At 42.5% G+C, this 14,554-nt stretch overlaps 1 protein-coding gene across 1 annotated transcript; it reads left to right on the forward strand.

Moving 5' to 3' along the window:
• The first annotated feature begins 6,764 nt into the window (after window positions 1-6,764).
• On the forward strand, window positions 6,765-7,500 carry LOC147452256 (uncharacterized). The gene has a single exon (XM_086518906.1). The coding sequence runs from the start codon at window positions 6,856-6,858 to the stop codon at window positions 7,114-7,116; it is 261 nt and encodes an 86-aa protein (XP_086375032.1). The 5' UTR covers window positions 6,765-6,855; the 3' UTR covers window positions 7,117-7,500.
• Window positions 7,501-14,554: the final 7,054 nt, after the last annotated feature.

Genomic DNA, 14,554 nt, shown 5'->3' on the forward strand with positions numbered 1-14,554 from the left:
CACAACATCGACAAAGGCTGCATCAGAGGATCTAGCTAGGTCACTTTGGCTCGACATGCACAACGCCCGGTCAGAGTACTGACCATGGAGGAGATCTACCTATCCCAACTAGCTTGTTTAGCCGTTTAGTCCACACCCAGCAGTTTAGGATTCCATAATATTTTATTTTGTCATCTTCTTACTCTGACTTTGTATCAGATCCATCACATTGTAACTTTCTTGTCTCATGTCTCATAGGTCACTTTGGCCTTTCGAAGACGTTAATATAACATTTCATTTCATTTCTCTCTTTAATTTTTTTTTCTTTAATTTTAATTTCCTAAGCATACATTAATTCTCTCTCTCTCTCTCTCTCTCTCTCTCTCTCTCTCTCTCTCTCTCTCTCTCTTTCCTACACACACACACACCGCTCTCTCTCTCTATTTCCTACACACACACACACATACACACACCTCTCTCTCTCTCTCTTTCCTCTACACACACACACACCGCTCTCTCTCTCTCTCTCTCTCTCTCTCTCTCTCTCTCTCTCTCTTTCCTACACACACACACACACACGATGTAGAGGTAGAGAGAGAGAGAGAGAGAGAGAGAGAGGGGTTGGGGAGGGTGGAGAAGGACAAAATACCTGCGCAGCAGGTTTCGGCCAAGACCCGAGTAGGCGAAAATGGCCCCTGCGCGCGGGTTTCGCTTTTTTCCCCCAATTTTTTTTGTGTCGCTATACGCGTCGATATACGCGTGGCAAATAAAAGCCTTTCCACGCGTATATCGACGCACACTGCGACGTGTATAGCGACGCCCGCTAATGTCGTCGATATACGCGTGGAAAAACATGGCCGTCGATATATACGCGTCGATATCTTCATTGAGTGTTGTAGTGAAAAAGACACGAATGTGTCCTTTTTGGTACCAAAATAGTGTTACTACTCCTGTAGGTAAAATCATAGAGATAAGCAAGTGCAAGTTTCAATGATGGACATTACTATCAACTAATGAATGATGTTAGATGCACATGGACAAGGCCACGCTATCAATTACAAAGACATTTCCCATTGTTGTACCATATTGATGATTCAAGAGCTATGGGTGGACTTTTTCTAATTGAAAGTTAAGCAGAATATTGAAATTTTGGAGCTCAATTCATCATAGCAAAAGTATCTAGAGAGATGCACTCAGATAAAAGTATAAATTCTAGAGAGAGAAAATTCATTTAAGTAGACCAAAAATGAAATTTGGTGGCATTGTACTCTTCAAAAAGTAAAATAAGCTCACATGGGTTCATTGCGGGACCAATGTGGAGGGGACCCGTGGCGTTCACTAAGTAAAATTTTCTTATATCATCTATGTTCACCAAAATGGTTTTTAATTACCCCTTATAGCCTCTTGTACATATGTAACATATAACATTGCCTAGTAACTTGTGTGTAGTGGAAAATAGCATGAACATAGTGAGGATTTCATTAGAATAGATTCCTAATGAGATTAACAAGAGTGCTTGGGTGGAGAGAGCAACAAAAAGCATAACACCTAGTTAGATAGCATGAGCAATACTTCAAAAGAGAGAGAAATTAAGCAAATTGACAACAGTTCAGGACCGGATTTGCATGGAGCCAGTCCCCCCTCCAAAAGGCTTTGTATTATGGTTTCTTCCATCAAGAGAGACATTTTACAATACAATTCTTTGTGTTCCTTCAATACTAGCTAGTGCAATGAAGATGGAAACTTCATGCACTAAGAAAAACACTTATCAAACACAACATCAATTCCCTCACGGTCTCAGACCCAAGACCTCACACACCTTCAAAGATGGTGAGAGCTAGCGGAGTATGAGAGTAGATTGAGAGGAAGAAGGAGTATTCTTACGAGAAAGATGTACATCTCCTCACATAATCACTCATATTAGCATAGTTTAGCTTAGTAATTAGCATTGGAGAGAAGATGAGCATGCATTGAAGCTTGGATCTTGGTTGGATTTGCATCACAAAGCCAAGAGTTGTTGGTGTAGGCCTCCCTTCTCACAAGCTTGGAGTAGGTGGTAAGCTTTCCATTAAAGCTTGAGAAGGAGAGAGAGTCTTCTTTGCTTCACACATGAGATTGTGTGAGTGTGTGTGTGTTAATGCCTTGCAAAAATCAACCCCCTCTCTAACTTGGTCGACCTCCCTTTCTAATTACTCATGCTACAGCCCTATTGGACCTCCCCAGCCTCATCCAATGGAAATTAAGCAGCATAAGTGATAGCCTTCTGACATGTGTCCCCCTTTACCCTTTTGTGAGAGCTTTAGGTAATTAATAAATGCAAAGAAACTCTCATTGGACCCCTTTGCCTCCTGGCCAATAGGAATCAGGCAAGCCATTGGGTTGCTGAATGCTCATTGGTCCCCTTGGGAGACTGTCCAATAGTCTCCTAGAGAGCTTAATTCTTCTTGGTTCTTTTATTAAGTGTTTTTAAATTAATTAAACTAGATTTACTCTAGCCTAATTCTCATTGGTCCACCTCCATGGCCATCCAATAGGATTTGAGTACACCTTGTGGGCATCTGGCCTAGGGAGCTGACATGTGTTCCTCTTTCCCCTTGTATACAGATGAAGCTTGTGAGTGTGTGTGGGTGTTTCTCTCTCATCCCCTACTTCTTGGGCTCGCCCCCTCCTATGTAGGGCTTGACAAAGACTTTTTGGGACACACTCAAAGCATCCAATTCCCCTAATGTTTGACCTTTGGACACAACCTTTGAATTTTGGAACCTTAGCATTTTGGAAGTCTTAACGGGCTGAACCTTAGGGTCTTTTGAGCCCATTGTTTCACATAGCTCTTTTGTAGATGGCCCCCCCTTTGGATACCTATTTTCCCTCCTTTGGATCCCTACTATGGCCGGTCTGCTAGCTTAACCAATATTCTAGCTTTTTCTCCCCTGGCACTTCCCCATATTAAATGATCGGTTTAACATGAGAAAATCATTTAGGAGAATTAGATATTGATTATTATGACAACATATGTTTCTGTAAGTTTACAAGAAATTAAAATCCCTTCTGTTGAACGCATGTGCTATGTGACATATACTTTAGTGAGCTCCTTAGGGGAGGGGGAGTAGCCTTTTGTCAAAGTCGACGATGCGAAATCATAGAGCAATGGGGAGAATAAGCGAGAGAGAGAGAGAGAGAGAGAGAGAGAGAGAGAGAGAGAGAGAGAGTATTGAACCAACTAACTAGGTAATGGAGTGGTGATTATACAATGGGGGCTAGGTGTTACCTCCCTCAGTAAATAGCCCTACCCAAGACGTTGACAAATAAGTAAAATAAATACCTAAAGACAAAATAAATATTGGGATCACATTGGACTATTCATGTGAGATGCAATAACTTTAACACCCTCTCTGTGGCTCATAGTGGACACATGTAGGAAGACCAGTTCAATGTAGAAGCTACCATGGATACCCCAGCAACTGATCATTCTATTGGATACACCTCGCGTATCCTACCACCATCCTTTTACCTAAGAAGAATGTCATCTTGAGCATTGTTTGCCTCATAAAAAATTGAACTGTAGACCACACTACGTACAAGAATCCCATTCGTGAACTATGAACACATCAGGTCCAAACTTTCCAAGATAATGAACTTTGAAACACATCTTGTCCATAATCTTGCCAACAACAATGGATTGGCATGCACATCCATAGTGTTTTATAATGTCTTGTAGATTCCTTGCCAAATGCATGTGCATTGAACTCCGACCCACAGGTTCAAACACCGATAACTTGAACTCCAACACATGGATCCAAATCATTTGTAGGGAGCTTCTTTTGCCCCTCTTTTCCGCTCACAAGCTTCTTTGTGGCTTAAACTAGTTGCGACAACAACGACCACCTGCCTAGAAATCTTGCGTCGTGGCCACTATGGATGCCACCACTTGTGCCATGCCGATCTCAAGCCAAACAAGGCGTCTTCTCGCATTAATAACAACGACTCTCAGACCTAGTGGGTACCGAGACAACTAACTGAGCACATGTACTGCCATCCTTATCAAGCTTTCATTTGCCTCTATCCTCTAGGGAGCTTGTGCATTTGCTTTTGGATTCACAATCCCGAGCCAAACAAATTGACAGCTTCCTTGAGAACTTCGTCCATGCATACGCCACTATTTGGGTGTGGGTCAATCCACTTTCCAAAGCCATGTGTTAGTCTTGGTCATTGGAGGCCTTTGAATTTTCCTTCATGAGATCTCCACATCATGCATTTCAAAATGCACTCCGCTAGCGGCAAAAAGTTGGCACCAATTTTACTCCCAAAAGTTGCCTACATTTCAAAATGCCTAGAAGTGGCTTACTGTCGCCTGCCCAATGAGGCCTTGGTTATGTGTTTCAAAAGGCAAGCCCAAAGAGGTCGCTACAATTTCCTATAGCATTTCAAAATGCTCTTACAGTGGGAGCACCTACTGGGACAATGTTTCAAGACGCACAACACAAAAGAATCAAAATTCCCCGCTTCAAGCAGCGCACACTGGCCGCTAGCAGAGGGTTCCACTTTGATGCAAACTTTTTCCATTTAAAATGCCTACTAGTAAAGTCCGTAGACAACACTGCTAAGCACCTTTGAAAATGTCATTGAGAAATTTACTCTTTAGTCGTTTCTCTACTATCGATGCTCCAAAAACACTAATCCAAAAGCTTGCTTGTCGTCTCCCCTTTTCCATGGAAATATCCTTCTTCTTTGCAATCACTAAGCCAAGGGCTCTGATACTATGCCAAAGTCAATGATGCAAAAACATAGAGCAATGGGAAGAATAAGAGAGAGAGAGAGAGAGAGAGAGAGAGAGAGAGAGAGAGAGAGAGAGAAATTAATATTGGGATCACATTGGGCTATTCACTTGAGATGCTATAACTTTAAAACCTTTGCCCATGTATGGTATTGCTCCGTTGTCCTCTCAATCTCTCATCCTCTCCCTCCTATGTATGCTTATCACTCCAGTCTTAGAGGTGCCCATGACAATGATCTCTTGCACTCTATTGCCCTCTCTCTCCCTCATTTTGGGTCTTTTTTGCAGATATGTGTCCCCAAAGTGATCATTGTGAAAGTGATGGTTCTTGATTGTTAGATGAGTATTGTGACCGATGCTATCCTGGTTCATCAGAATATGACATATATCGTTTATACTAGTGGTAGGGGACACTAAAATATATAGTATGTGAAAGATTAAGATTAAGAAAAAGATTAAACAATTTTCAAATGTTCTTTTTTATATTCCACAACCTTGATCTGTAATTTTTGACTCCTGCTTTTGAGCTATGACTCACAGGCTTATAACATAGCAATTGAGCACAATTTCTTTCTTGACACAAAGTATGTAGTGCTATTTATTTATGATACACTAATATATTTATGAAATGGTTGACATGTGAAAAGATCATTTGATTGCATCTCAGAATCCACCAGATGATGTTAGATGCACATAGATAAGGCTCTCTTATTTAATAATAGAGATACCTCTATTTGTAAACTCTCTTTCTCTCTATTTTTATAACTCTTTTCAACTAATAAATAGGTCTATATGGGTTCATTAAGGGACCCATGTGGGGGAAAGTAGCATTGGCCCCCAATATTGTGTTGCTCTTCTGTCCTCTCAACTCTCGTCCCCTTTCTCGCGTGCATGTGTAGTACTTCAGTCCTGGAGGTATACAAGTGTGTGTGTGTGTGTGTGTGTGTGTGTGTGTGTGTGTGTGTGTGTGTGTGTGTAAAAAGGGGTTGTAAGTGGCGCTATTTGTGTCATAAAAAAAAAAACCAACCAAAGGGTTCTATTGCAGTAGAGAGCAAGAAAATAAAAGTGGGTAACTTGAGGATAGAAAGTGGTTGGACACTGCAATCTCCGACAATCACAACAAGCGATAGAACGAGATATTGCCAAGGCCAGGCCCAAGCTCTATGAGCAAAGAACAAGCTCTATTTTTATTAGAAGGCTTACACTCAAGCATAAATGCAAAGAGCATAAGAGCCTAGGATGGGCTAGACTTTATCTTTGCTAGCCCATCACACACTAAAAGAGGCTCAACACCATCAAGAGTGCTACCAAACTCTAGTTGTAGTGCTATCTAGAGCACTAACAACATGGTGAAATACCACCATTCCCAGCAACAATGCCTTTGATAGAGAGGAGGAGTTGATGCAACCATGCAACACATGTAGGAAAAGCATCAAAGCCCATAGTCTGCGAGAGGAAGGGTGGGCAATGCCATCCGATTGGCTTATGGGGGCTTATCCGTTGAAGAGTGGGAAATGAAACAAGGTGTAGCTCAGAAACAAATCACCACCATGGCGAGTAGCCTCATGAATGAGAGCGTACTAGGCATCATTATTGCATGAACTGGGAGAATGAATGGCAATGGTGACATGGTAGCTACACAAGGTTGAGATCTTGCAGAGCATGCATCATGAAGGGCGAGCAGTATAGTCCACAACAATGATAAATCTACTAACATAATATGGCGCAAGGGGGAGCCCTTTACACGTGTCGCAATCTGCGACCTGAAGGCTAAAGTCCAAAACTAAAACAAGCCCCTTTGCATGCGATAAAGAGGGAGAGAGGGGGAGAAAGAGAAGCCGCCGAAGGCGGCTGGCCGTACTAGTACATCACTAGTGGCGATGACACTGCAAAGAATCACCACATCGTGTCAAAGCTTGTTGGATAAATCTTTGAGGTCTCTTGGGATTGTTTCTAAGACATTAAAAGATCGTTGAGCTACGACATCAAAAACGTCTCCTCTCTCTCTCTCTCTCTCTCTCTCTCGTTCTTCTTCTTCAGTAGCCTCTTAAACCTCAAAAGCCTTGTGCTTCTTGCCACAGTGGACGAGGCCAGCAGCGGTGATGGCGGTTAGCGCCAGCATGGAGCTGGGCGCGGAAAATAGCGTGCTCTCTGCTCCGCACGATGGGTCTCTGCTCTCCGAGAAGCTGGTGGAGTTGAAGCGCCTCTGTATGGACCGCCTCGCGGATTACCTTCTTCGCCATCATGCCACTGCAGATGTCGCCGCTTCTGACGATCCCCTCATGCAAGATGATCTGGAAGCTGTCTCCGAAGAGGAAGAGAACACCGACACCAACAGCAACCCTTTGAAGAAGCGCAAATGACCTTAGGTAGCCCCTTCCTTCTGCTCAACAAGCTATGGCAGGCTCTACTATGTCTGGTTTTATCTTTTTTTGTATGGCATATGAGCTTTTTTCTCGAAGACATTGTCTCTCACACCGAATGGTACCATGCCCTTGTACTCAGAGATGCATACATGTGAGCTTCTGAGTGCTCTCAACACGTTTTTTAAGGAAATGAATGGACTCGTGTTGACGGACAGATTAAGTGCTGGAAAACAGCGCATGGCTTTCGAGCCAAATGATCTTTTTGTCGAAGTACGCATTTCGCACGCTACTTGATTCTGGAAAAACAGCATCTGTGAGGATGTCCTGGATGATTCTATTTGTTTGATGCAAATGGTCTTAATGGGAAAGTTGTATCATCTAGTCGACACTCTGCATGACAGAGCTTTATGTTTTCTGGGTGAAGACAAACTTTTTTGTGCCTTTACGGGTGAATTGGGCGCCTTACTGCATGAGAGTTTTCTGGGTGAAGACAAACTTTTCTTTGCCTTTGCGGTGAATTGGGCAGTTTACTGGATTTGCTAGGTATATGCGTGATTGGGATTTTTAAACCTGATCTTTGGTGAAATTTTCCTAAAATTTCTAACACTTACCTATGCACTAACATGATTTGTTCATTATGCTGGCTAGAGCTCTTGTGCTGAGAGTCCACAAATACTCTCTCCTCTTAGCTGCATTGGGGATATGATAAGTTTTATTTCACTTTCCGTAGTAATCTTGATCAAATGACTAATCTATATGAAGTATCATACTCGTTATTGAGGTGACTAGGAGGCATTGTCACCTACTGGAGAAGGTTTGATCGGTCACTCTCAGTATTTTGTCATCAAATTCAGGTTTCATACTTTGTGGTTATTTATTACTGCCTTGCCAGGCATAGCTGCAAGGAATGGACATCTTCAAGCTTCGGTTCCATGTTCCCATTCCAACTTCTCGTTCCGAATCCCCATTCCGTGTTTTAGTCGTGAGTATCTATAACAGGGAATGGTAATTCATGGCCGTTTCCATTCCCCATTCTGCGTTTCGATTTTTTTTCCCTGGTAACTATGTTGCAAGGGTGTTCATATCATCATCTAATGCATGTTTGTAAAGACCTCCTGTCTAGAAGATAATATGGTATAATTTGAGGTGTTTAGAAGTTTAATGCTCTAATTCGAGGTGGTGAAGAGAGCTGTATTGCTCAAAAAATACATGTCACTAAGCTGAGAAGGTTTATTTATGAGGGTCTTCTTGTAGAGTTTGATTTTTTTGTGTTTGTCATGCCTTTGTCGACCTTAAGTAAATTTTTGAATGCAAGTAATATATTTCAATTGACTTGCTTGTTTGTTTTTTGGGTGCTTGCTGCGCTTTGTAACTTTTTAAAGTGAGAATTATTGCAAAAGGTCCTTGAGAAATCTTGTATTGTTTGGTTTTTGTTCTGCAGCAATAGCAGCTGCAACTATTAGAGCTATGGCATCTCTTTGGATTCATTTGGGCGGTCTTGGCATCTCCCAAGGACAGGTGATAGGGAGTGAGGGCTGCTTTGTGGCTGTGCCCGGCGAGAGCGAGGTAGTTTTCTCATTTTGGGATTTTCCAGTCATGTGTAGCGTTCGGATTTTGGCTCATTCCATGGCTATATAGGCTCTTGCAAGCTGGGAGTAATTTTCCCAAGCCTTGGCACCCCCTTGAGCCCTATGGGCCGTTGTTACCCTTTCTCCCCTGCACGGTTTTCTCCCTATTTTATTAGGTCGTAGGCTGGAGGAGTGAATTGAACTGTTTGTCATTTACCCTATATAGAGGGGGCTCCTCCTTTTGACATTGCAAAGCAGCTCAGTAGGGGGCACCCTCATGGGGCAGCCCTAGGCCAGATCGGGTAGGGCTGGCAGGCAGGATTCGCTCCTAGCGTATTTGCTGAACATTTCTAACATTTGCATACCTGCCCTAGCAGTTGTGCTGGGACAGTCCTCCTCAGGGCAACCTTACATAGGCTTTGTGATCATGTAGTTGCAGAGTTTCTCATCCAAGATCAAGACCAGATCTTTTGCGAGGAGGAGATGCACCAGATCTATGCTCTCAGAGTATGTTTGAGTTGGTATCCATGTTACCAGATACTTTTGCGAGGAGGAGATGCACCAGATATCCATGCATCTGGTACCTCACCTTTGAAAATTTTCAGTAGACTCACATGAAATGCATTGTGAACCTTCAAAGTATCTAGTAACTTCAATCTGAAGGATGCATCATTGATCTTCTCTTGAATCTGGAAAGGGCCATAGTATTGCATACTTAGCTTTGGAAAAGCCGCTCCTTACCCTTTCGTTTGCATAGGCTTGCCTTCTCACATCGTAAAAGCACCCAATCATTCTCCTTCGGCTGAAAGTCACGTTGTTGCTTGTCCGTTGCCTTCTTATGCCGTGCTTGAGACTTCTCAAGAGCCTTGTGTGCCTTGGCAAAAATAGTGTCCAAATCTTGAGTGTACTAATATGCTTCAAAATTCTTGTCTTTGGTGCTTAGAAGAGGTGGCCTTCTTAGCACCCTCGATTACCTCAAATGGTGCCTTCCCCGTAGATGTATAAACCGTGTTGTTGTAGGCAAACTGCCAAGGGCAAATACTTTCCCATTGAGCCTTTTGATTTTGAAATATATGACTTCAACAAGTCTAACTGAATCGCCTATCTCAGATTGCTCTGTGGTGGGTGGAATGAGGACGAGAACTGCAACCGTGGCCAATGTTCTCCCAGATTGCCCTCTCTGTCTAAAACAATAGACTCATGCTCACCATGTAATCAAAAAATTTGCGAGAGAAACAGTTTCGCCAATGATCGGGCCTAACTGTCTTCTTTATCGGAATGAAGTGAGCCTGCTTACTAAATTTGTCGATGACTATCCAAATGCCATCATGTCCACTATGAGTCTTGGGTAAATCAGAAATCCATTACTATGCTTTCCCATGATCGTGAAGGTATGGGTAGAGGTTGTAGAAGACCTGGTACCTTATGCCTGTCAAACTTGACCTTTTGGCATACTAAACAACTGCGAGCAAACTCGTCCACATCCTTTTTGAGCCTCGATCAATAGAAGTAATGCTCCAAACCTTTCAAGTTGTGTTTGTGTCGCGGTGGCCTGAAAAAGGTTGGTAGTGGCACTCTGTCATAACCTTTTTCCTCAACGGCTGTGTAACACACAACATCGTTCTACCCATCAAATACGCTTCTTGTATATAATAGCTTGCAATTGTCTCCCACTCTTGTTAATGGATAAAGATGTCTTTGCAAAATCAAGATCGGTGGCGTACTGATCTACCATATCCTCGAAGCTTCTATGATGAATCGCCGAAATAGCCAAACCCATTGGCTTGCAAGACAACGCGACTGCAACCAAATTCTTATGTCCTTAAACATGGACAATCTAGAAGTGAAATTGTGACATAATATTTGCTCATCGCATATGCTTGCTCCAAAGCCCCTTCTGAGACAAGAAGTAGCGCAAACTCTGATGATCAGTGAACATAGTGAAGTCGGCTCCAAGTAGAAAGTGTCACCCCACTGAGTAGGAGCATGGATAACTATCAAAAGTTCTTTGTCATAAATCTGTGCAACCCGTTCAGGACGTGAGAACATCTTGTTCTTGTAAGCTATAACATGGCCCTCCTGCTTCAAGACTGCAACCACAAGCATCACAGGAAACTTCAAAGGGCTTTTGCAAGTTTGGCAAAACCAACATTGGACCAGTCGTTAACTCCTCTTTGAGAGTCCGAAAGGTTGCAATTTTTGATGGTCCCCTTTCTGAATCAACATATGCAATGAAGAAGCTATCTCCACAAATTCCGAATGAACCGCCGAGAATAAGAGCACAAACCCAAAAAGCTTCAAACTTCATGTACATTCTTCAAATCTGGCCAATCACGAATGATCTCAACCTTGGTCAGGTCCATCTTTACACCTCTGCTGAGACAATGTGTCCCAAAAAGTGTATCGTTGGCATGAAAACTCGCTCTTTTTCCCATTTACCACTGGTCGATGCTATCGCAGTGCCTGAAAACTTGTAATAGACCGTGTCTATGCTCTGCCTCACTCTTGGAGAATATGATGACATCATCGAAAAAGGTGCCCACAAATGACATATACTCTTTGAAAATCCTAACAATCATCCTGCTGAATGTCCAAAAGACATCACCAAATACTCAATCCAAAAGATGTCCTGAAAGTTGTCTTGTAGACATCCCCAGGAGCAATTGGGATCTGATGATAACCACTCTTCAAGTCAATTCTGTTGAAACAAGTAGAACCCTGAAGCGTGTCTAGTATATCATTGATCGTGGGTATAGAAAATGTGTTCTTGATGGTGATTTTTATTGAGAGCCCTATAGTCAATGCACATTCTTCATGATCCATCTTTCTTTAAAACCAGCAACATTGGCGAACAATAAGGTGATGTACTGGGCTAAATGAGACCCTTCTCAAGGAGCTGTTTCACTAGGTTCATAATTTTCTCTTTCTTCTCCGGAATCCTCTGATGAACTTGCAGCAGGTTCTCTTAGTTTGTCGGAACCCTTGTATGCGCTACCATTTGATTCTCGTATTACTCCGAAATCTTGTGATGATCTATCATTTGGCTCCCCTGATTCATTCTCTTCATTGGAAGACTCTTGTCCTATTGAGGTGGATATTGTCATGTCCATAGTATAGGTCAATGAGCCAGCATGCATCCCAAATCCTTGCTTAGTATGTCCCACAAGTCCGAATAGAGTCAGACTTCTGTTCTAGACAAAACTCTTGAATCTCTTTTGGCAAACCATAACAAAACCACTTAATCTAATCCTTCAAAGTAATCTTTTGAAACAAAGACACTGCTAAACCTTTGGCAATAGTAATCCAATGTATCTTTCTCATTCATTCCAAGTGATGCTTAGCCGTGATGACATCTCTTTCATATTCATATAATATCCAAGTTGACGTGAAAATCTTCTTGAATTCTAACCACGTCACAGGTGCGTCTTTGCGTAACAACAGAGTAGACGACCATGTTTGTGCAATCTCTTTCAACTAAGATGCTACCCTTTGCACTTGGAGGGTTATGTGAATTGACCTCTAGAGAAGGCAACATCAAACTGTTGTACAGACTCAAGGGCTCGATGGGTGTCTTCGTCGCCTGAAAATGTCTCAAACTTGACGTCCTAACCCCCTTCCTTGAACTCTTTGGTCAATATAGCCCTTTTCTCTTCTCTTATAGGAGGGCTATACTTTGGTATAGGCGGGCTCGCTCATCTACTCACTGCCTGAAGAGGACGAGCTCTCCTTCGACGAATTGTTAGATGGCCTTCCATGCCTTCTAGACTTTTTTAGAAATCTGCTTTTCTTGATTTTTCTCCGCTTCTTCCACCTTTTCTCATCCTCTCCGGAGCTAGAGGATGATGAACTATCGAAACTCTTTGAAGACGAAGAAAAATCTGAGTCATCCTTGAAACGAAACACGCTTCTTGGCTCTGCTTGCCACCTCGAAAGTCGACTTTCGGCCCGAATAACTGGGAAAATCCACTGATTTCCTCTTCTTTCGAGAGTGCTTCAAGCCTTTCATTATCTGGTTCATCTTCTTTTCAAGATCTCTGTCCAGTACAATTTTTGCCTTTTTTTTTTCACTATTCTGTCCGTTTACTTTTCTTCCGGACTTGAGAGGAGAGTCTATGGCCTCACGCCATCTTGAGTGAATTTCATCATTCGTGTAATTCTTCAAATGCTTCGAAAATTTCGGGTCTCTAGAGTACTTCATTAATCTTTTCACACACGTATCAACCTGCAATTGACATCTGTACTTTGCCTTGGCAAACTTCCCCGCCAAAAATTCACCCAAATCTTCATTCGTTTCTTCAGTTCCTGTATCGGAGTTCAACTTTTCTTCGCCTCCCCCTTGAGAGATGTTACCTTTGTTAGGTTCTTCGCGGCGGGAACCCATGTGTAATCTGGGGTTCTTTATGGTTTATGTCCTTCAAGAAAGAGCGACGAAGACGGGAGCGCGCCCGATGCACAATGGACGAAGGGTGGGAGTAGCTAATAAGTCCGGGGTCGGGACAAGAAGATTCTTTCACAAACAAAATCCAAAGTTGCTATTAAGTCCAGGGTTGAGACAAGAAGATTCTTTCACAAACAAAATCTAGAGTCTTGATTGCTCTTTTGGATTCTCCTCAAGAACGTGTGTGTGGTGCAAAAGGGATCGGATTTTGCGTAGAAGAAGAATCTGTTTGAGCTTTGATACCACTGTTACAGGCTTGGACACTCCAAGCGAGAAATCAATAGTAACACACGAATAGGAAATTCAAAATCACTAAACTTTAGTAGAGAGACTGATAGTTGACACGGCACGGCGGAGTTCTTTGCCGAAAAGCATTGGCCCTAAAGATTGGCGGTCCTTTCGGTATTTCTTTATTATTAATCACATCAAGGTACAACTCTCGAGGGTCCTCTACTCTCATACTTTGCCTCCTTATGTTGTGTAGAGTGAGAGGCCCAAGGGCTCTTTATTCTTACAAGGGATGCCCAAAAATAAAGCCCCAAAAGCAATCAATTTAAAAGCACTAACCCCAAAAGCAATTGATCCCAAAGCTAGCGCTGAAATCAGCTAGCGCAATTTGTGGAAAATCCGTACATCCTTGCCACGTCATCATTCAGACTCCATGCGAATCGCCAAGTCAGCATGTCAGCACATTCTACGGAAATCATTTTTGGAGTTCAAGCTTCGAGATTTTTAGGGTTAGCCCCCATACTCGGTACTTCATGAGTTCTTCAGGTTGGTCGGTTCATTTCTCTTGTCCACTCGGCCATTTCTCTTCAAGTTGGTCATACCACGTCATCACTTTGTGACACCATGCCACCAACTTGTGACATATCCCCTCTTGAAAGAAGAGTAATCACCCACGATTAGAATTGCAAAACGCAATCTGATTCTTTATGAGACATTGCCTTTATGCATACATGCCAATGCCCATCAATACCAGATATCACATTCTCTAGCATGCCTTACACCATAAAATTCTATAATCACATTTTCATCCGGTCATCTTATCCCCATACCACACTCGCCCTGTAAAGGGGTCAACACACTAAGATCATAGGCCTAAGTAATCTCATCCAACTTGGAACTATTTATGCACCACATTTATATGCTTCACAAAATGATTTACAAATGATACAGTCAACTAAATGCTTTGTAGACCGTAGCTTGCATCGTTTAGATGTTTCCATCTACAACTAAACGCTCCCTTGGTGGGAGTTTTGAAGGGGTTTATTTGCCAAAGAGCATGACCAAAGGATTCAATGGCCGAGGGATGGATTTTTGGAGAGTATATATATTACCTTTTAGAGTACCTTGAACATGTTGACAAAGTTGCTCCTTGCAGATGGACAATACAAGAGTCTCTTAAACTGTCGGATGAGGTGTTGTG

The sequence above is a fragment of the Adiantum capillus-veneris genome, chromosome 8, assembly GCF_014529385.1.
Source record: "Adiantum capillus-veneris isolate H3 chromosome 8, ASM1452938v2, whole genome shotgun sequence".
Taxonomy (NCBI): Eukaryota; Viridiplantae; Streptophyta; class Polypodiopsida; order Polypodiales; family Pteridaceae; genus Adiantum; species Adiantum capillus-veneris.

Excerpts from the sequence above, each read along its gene's own strand:
- LOC147452256 (XM_086518906.1), top strand. The coding sequence starts at position 6,856 with ATGGCGGTTAGCGCCAGCATGGAGCTGGGCGCGGAAAATAGCGTGCTC.